At 33.2% G+C, this 5983-nt stretch overlaps 2 protein-coding genes across 2 annotated transcripts; both read right to left on the bottom strand.

The window, feature by feature from the left end:
* Positions 1-1450: 1450 nt before the first annotated feature.
* LOC142234012 (inositol monophosphatase 1-like) lies at positions 1451-2205 on the bottom strand. The gene is made up of 2 exons (XM_075305072.1): positions 2101-2205; positions 1451-2041 (listed from the first exon to the last, which is right to left on the bottom strand). The coding sequence occupies exons 1-2, from the start codon at positions 2118-2120 to the stop codon at positions 1777-1779; spliced, it is 285 nt and encodes a 94-aa protein (XP_075161187.1). The 5' UTR covers positions 2121-2205; the 3' UTR covers positions 1451-1776.
* Positions 2206-2643: 438 nt separating this feature from the next.
* LOC142234011 (inositol monophosphatase 1-like) lies at positions 2644-4240 on the bottom strand. The gene is made up of 4 exons (XM_075305071.1): positions 4005-4240; positions 3787-3920; positions 3082-3450; positions 2644-3022 (listed from the first exon to the last, which is right to left on the bottom strand). The coding sequence occupies exons 1-4, from the start codon at positions 4071-4073 to the stop codon at positions 2758-2760; spliced, it is 837 nt and encodes a 278-aa protein (XP_075161186.1). The 5' UTR covers positions 4074-4240; the 3' UTR covers positions 2644-2757.
* Positions 4241-5983: the final 1743 nt, after the last annotated feature.

Raw genomic sequence — 5983 nt, 5'->3', positions numbered from 1 at the left:
GTAGAAAATGTTGTCAACATTTTATTTCTATATAGAATTTTTGCAAAATTTTATTTTTATAGAAAATTTTGTCAAAATTTTATTTCAATTGAAAATTTTGTAAAAATTTTATTTCTATAAGAACTTTTTGCAAAATTTTATTTCTATAGAAAAAATTTTGCAAAATTTTGTTTCTATAGAATTTTTTTGCAAAATTTTATTTTTATAGAAAATTTTTGCAAAATTTTATTTTCTTTAAAATTCAGTCTCTTGACAATAATCCTCTAGTGAAATTTTCGTTGAAATTTAGTAAAAAGTACCTTTCCGCTCAAAAAATACCTTTTTTGTACTTTCTTAAAAATTGTATTTTCCATCCCTAAGTAACTGGCAGAAGGACCAAAATTTTTAAAAGAATATGCACGTTTGGAAATATCTCTTTATTGCTTCCATCGCTGAATTAGGCAGGTTCTTTTCGCAGGTTTTGCGCCATTTCATTTACACATGTGTGTTTGGCTGTTTCGTTGTTGTTGCTATGGCCAAACAAAGCGAGTCATGTTTACAAAAAGAACAACAAACACACATAAAAAGCAGAAATACATTTTCCAAAAATGAAATTTGTGGTGCGAGAACAAAAACAATTTTTTTTTTCGACCGTCGTTTGAAGGGCTTTTCAACTTTCTATGATTTGTGCAAGTTTTAAGCGTTTTTCAAAATAAAATCTCCAGCTTTTCTTCAACATCTTCGATAAGATTTTTCTATGCAGCTAAAAATATATATTTATTTATATAAAAATATTCATTCATTTCGGGGGGGGGGGGGTTTGATATAAATATATATATATATATATATATATATATATATATATATATATATATATATATATATATATATATATATATATATATATATATATATATATATATATATATATATATATATATATATATATATATATATATATATATATATAAATATGCCCGAAACCAATCAGAAGAGAACTCCCAGTACCGCTTACATTTCGTCCATATTTATGAGAGGCTACATTTCGTACATATTTATGAGAGGCTAAGACCAACTATTCCTGCAGTACCTAGGTTAGGTTAGGTTAAAGTGGCAGCCCGATTAAGATTCAGGCTCACTTAGACTATTCAGTCCATGGTGATACCACATTAACTAAAAGTACCTATTACATATGGCAGTACCTAGTACTATGTACATATGTAAATATTTCCTTTCCTTTATTATTTTTAGATTTGCCTGTTTTGCTCTCGGATTTTCTCATGAGAGGCATTAATTTTTTCATATAAATAGATAAACTTTTTGAAATACTTAAATTTTCAAAAATAAAATATTTACATTTGTAATTTTTTCTAGAGCTGGTATAAAATGTCTCATAAAAATGGCCTACTTTTGGAAGTGTCAAAATTTGGAAGATTTCACTGTATATACAAATATTAGAAAATGAGATTAATTTAATATTTGGTTTCACAAACTTCTTCAAAAACCTATATCGGGAAACAGGTCTTCAAAAGTCCTGAATTCAGTTGGCTATTTATTTGGTGATTGGTACAAAATTTCTTTATAATTTGTATAACAAACCTTGAACCTATAAATTATATAAGGATTTAAAGAGACATTACCATCCAATAGCACTGAACCTATAAATTAAATAAGGACTTTAAGAGACATTACCATTCAATAGCACTGGAGTGATTATAACAATTTGTTTCTTATCATACTATGGAATATGAAATTACAAAATTTATGTAAAAAAAAAAAACAAAATGAATGCCGTTCTTAGTCATCTCTTGGCTGAGGATAATATTGTGTCAATGTTTTAGCTATCTCCTTGGCCAATTCAATAGACGATGCAGCTAATACACGTCGCGACATCATATCAAAGTCTCCACCAGCTGGATCAATAACCACACCACCAGCCTCACGGACAATCAAATCTCCAGCACATACATCCCATGCATGTATACCAAATTCATAATTTGCATCGGCTGCACCCAAGGCTACCATGGACATATTGAGAGCAGCAGAACCCAAAGCGCGAATACTATAAAATTCATGTAAATTTTAAATATCAACTTAAAGAACTGATTTTCAATCTCTTACCCATGAGCTTTGCCAGCCATTTTTTCAAAATTTTCCTTTACAACTTGCAGCCTCTCATAAATATGGACGAAATGTAAGCGGTACTGGGAGTTCTCTTCTGATTGGTTTCGGGCATATTTATATATATATATATATATATATATATATATATATATATATATATATATATATATATATATATATATATATATATATATATATATATATATATATATATATATATATATATATATATATATATATATATATATATATATATATATATATATATATATATATATATATATATATATATATATATATATATAAATATGCCCGAAACCAATCAGAAGAGAACTCCCAGTACCGCTTACATTTCGTCCATATTTATGAGAGGCTACATTTCGTACATATTTATGAGAGGCTAAGACCAACTATTCCTGCAGTACCTAGGTTAGGTTAGGTTAAAGTGGCAGCCCGATTAAGATTCAGGCTAAGGATTTAAAGAGACAGTAGCATTCAATAGCACTGAACCTATAAATTAAATAAGGACTTTAAGAGACATTACCATTCAATAGCACTGGAGTGATTATAACAATTTGTTTCTTATCATACTATGGAATATGAAATTACAAAATTTATGTAAAAAAAAAAAAAAAAACAAAATGAATGCCGTTCTTAGTCGTCTCTTGGCTGAGGATAATATTGTGTCAATGTTTTAGCTATCTCCTTGGCCAATTCAATGGACGATGCAGCTAATACACGTCGCGACATCATATCAAAGTCTCCACCAGCTGGATCAATAACCACACCACCAGCCTCACGGACAATCAAATCTCCAGCACATACATCCCATGCATGTATACCAAATTCATAATTTGCATCGGCTGCACCCAAGGCTACCATAGACATATTGAGAGCAGCAGAACCCAAAGCTCGAATACTATAAAATTCATGTACATTTTAAATATCAACTTAAAGAACTGATTTTCAATCTCTTACCCATGAGCTTTACCAGCCATTTTTTCAAAATTTTCCTTTACAACTTGCATTTTTTCCACATCTCGGCTTGTACCAAATTCACTTGTTATCAAAGCTTTTGCTAGTTCGGTTTGTCCGCTTACCTTTATGGGTTTATCATTATAGAAGGCTCCCTTTCCACGACGGGCAGTGAATCGTTGTTGTAACATTGGATTGTAGATTATACCAAGTTCGGTAATTTTATTCACTACCAAGCCCACTGATATACAAGAATGCGGGAAGGCATGAACGAAATTCATTGTACCATCAACGGGATCTATAATCCAGGTGGGTGAATCGGTTAGTTTTTTTGGGGCCCCCTCGGCACTGCTTTCTTCTTCACCAATAAATCTAAAATAATAACAAAACAAGAACAAAAAGGTTCCATGTCATATGGCCTAATGCGTTAAGAAATTGGTCATAGGATTCTCTAAAATATAAACACTTTTATTTGAGGGGGATTTGATGTAGACGGATAAACCAGATTCTAAGATTTTTTCCTGGCAACTAATTCCCAACAAAGCATTATTGCACCTTTGACTATGAACCGAACATCAAGGAGAAATATGCTTGTTCATTTGGTATGTAACCTCTCCCATTAATACATAACCCACATATGCCTAACAGTTTCGAGAACAAAAGTAACAATTCACCGACCGTGATACAAAATATAGCATACACACTTACTTGTGATCAGGAAAATGTTCCCTTATGCCATTCATCAATAATTTCTCCACTTCCTGATCAGTTTCCGTCACCAAATCAATGTCACCTTGTTTGCACACAAACTCTTGGCGAGTTTCATTACGCCGAGCAATAATCTACATTTAGTAAATTGTAAATTAGTAAAATATAGTAAATTGAATAACAATAAATCAAAAATTCCCTTTTGCAATAAAACTTACTTTACCAGCTTTGTTTACCAAGTCGGTGATAACTTCAAAACATTTATCCAAATCAACTGTTTCAGCCATTTTGCACAAAACCGTAAATGCCCTAAACTAGTGTTTGGTATATTGACTATTGATATATATGAAGTACTTGCTAAAACTGTTATCAAATTTATATACTATTATACAAAACAAATCAAATCTTTTTTTATCTAATTAAATTAGGCCGGTACTCACTATTCGAGCTGACAGCAAACATATGTTCACCAGTGATGCCAAGTTTATTCATAACAAGAGTTGGTGTCTAATTCACAGCGCACTACGACGCCGAAGATCAGTGCTGCCGCTAGTGAAAAATTGAGTGAAGTAGATTTTGGAAAGAAGTGGAGTAGATTGAATAAAATTGAAGTAGCATACATTTTTGAAAACAAAACAATAGAATTAATTTTATTATACCCTCCACCATAGGATGGGGGTATATTAACTTTGTCATTCCGTTTGTAACACATCGAAATATTGCTCTTAGACCCCATAAAGTATATATTATGTGTCGTGGTGAAATTCTGAGTCGATCTGAGCATGTCCGTCCGTCTGTTGAAATCACGCTAACTTCCGAACGAGAGAAGCTCTCGACTTGAAACTTGGCACAAGTAGTTGTTATTGATGTAGGTCGGATGGTATTGCAAATGGGCCATATCGGTCCACTCTTACGTATAGCCCTATATAAACGGACCCCCAAATTTGGCTTGCGGGGACTCTAAGAGAAGCAAATTTCATCCGATCCAGCTGATATTTGGTACATGGTTTCAGCATATGATCTCTAACAACCATGCAAAAATTGGTCCACATCGGTCCATAATTATATATAGCCCCCATATAAACCGATCCTCAGATTTGGCATTCGGAGAATCTAAGAGAAGCAAATTTCATCCGATCCGGCTGAAATTTGGTACATGGTGTAAGTATATAGTCTCAAACAAGTATGCAAAAATTGGTCCATATCGGTTAATAATTCAATGATTAAAACCGCTATGTTCATCGTAATTAAAGGAATAGGAAAAACTATTAGGTAATATGGGGAAAATTTTAAAAGTTTGAAGCAGAACAAAAAGTGAAGCAGATTTTTGGAAGAAGGAGTGACGAAGTAAATTTTATGAAAATGAAGCAAAATACTTCGATTGAAGTAGTAGCGGCAGCACTGCCGAAGATATGCTGATTTTACGAAAATTCTTGTTGCATGCAAATAATGCAGATTTCCCTGCCAACATTTTTTGAATTTGACGGCTGTGGCGACTTATAGCAAAGGCAAACTAAAATTTTCCTTTCTTAGCTAATATAAAGGCAAATGAGTTCTATTTTTTAATGTTTATTAAGTTATTTAGTATTCATTCAATGAAATAATTCAATTTAATAAACTCAGCAAATTGTGATGTTTTCTTTGGCGTTGACTCCTCGCGACCCGTTTAACGACTGAGATTCAAATTCGTCAGACGCCATGTTTGTGTCATTAAATTTGGTATCATTGTACACTCATTGAATAGTGTTGCCCCGTAAGAAAATAGGCCTGTTCGCCAACATCTCCCCCCGCCGTGAAACCTTTCTAAAGGGTGATACGGTCAAAATTTGGTCAAGGGAAAACGCGTGTAAATCGGTGAAATCGTTTCTTTAAAAAATCAAATTAAAGTTCCATTAGTATAAAATTCAGGAAAAATATTCAGTTAGGCTTTCGCTTTTCCAAATCCGAATTACCGGGCCTCACGCTTGACACCTGCCATCAGATTTTGTACAGCCACCTTGTCCACCTTCTTCGCCGCAGAAAGCCAGTTTGCCTTGAACTGCTGCTCGTCCTTAGCAGTTTTTTGGTCTTCTTTAGGTTCCGCTTGACAATAGCCCAGTATTTCTCAATTGGGCGGAGCTCTGGCGTGTTGGGGGGGTTCTTGTCCTTGGGAACCACCTGCACGTTGTTGGTGGCGTACCACTCCATGGCCTTTTTA

Source organism: Haematobia irritans, chromosome 4 (assembly GCF_050003625.1).
Source record: "Haematobia irritans isolate KBUSLIRL chromosome 4, ASM5000362v1, whole genome shotgun sequence".
Classification (NCBI taxonomy): Eukaryota; Metazoa; Arthropoda; class Insecta; order Diptera; family Muscidae; genus Haematobia; species Haematobia irritans.
The sequence above is the reverse complement of the archived record's forward strand: the minus strand, read 5'-3'. Positions and strand labels throughout refer to the sequence as shown.

What these genes read in the sequence shown, in the direction of transcription:
- LOC142234012 (XM_075305072.1), bottom strand. Translation starts at nt 2,120, where the DNA reads ATGGCTGGCAAAGCTCATGG. An exon ending in ATGGCTGGCAAAGCTCATGG is followed by an intron (nt 2,042 to 2,100) that starts GTAAGAGATTGA and finishes TGAATTTTATAG; the next exon opens with TATTCGCGCTTTGGGTTCTG.
- LOC142234011 (XM_075305071.1), bottom strand. Translation starts at nt 4,073, where the DNA reads ATGGCTGAAACAGTTGATTTGGATAAATGTTTTGAAGTTATCACCGAC. An exon ending in GAACATTTTCCTGATCACAA is followed by an intron (nt 3,451 to 3,786) that starts GTAAGTGTGTAT and finishes TTATTATTTTAG; the next exon opens with ATTTATTGGTGAAGAAGAAA. An exon ending in ATGGCTGGTAAAGCTCATGG is followed by an intron (nt 3,023 to 3,081) that starts GTAAGAGATTGA and finishes TGAATTTTATAG; the next exon opens with TATTCGAGCTTTGGGTTCTG.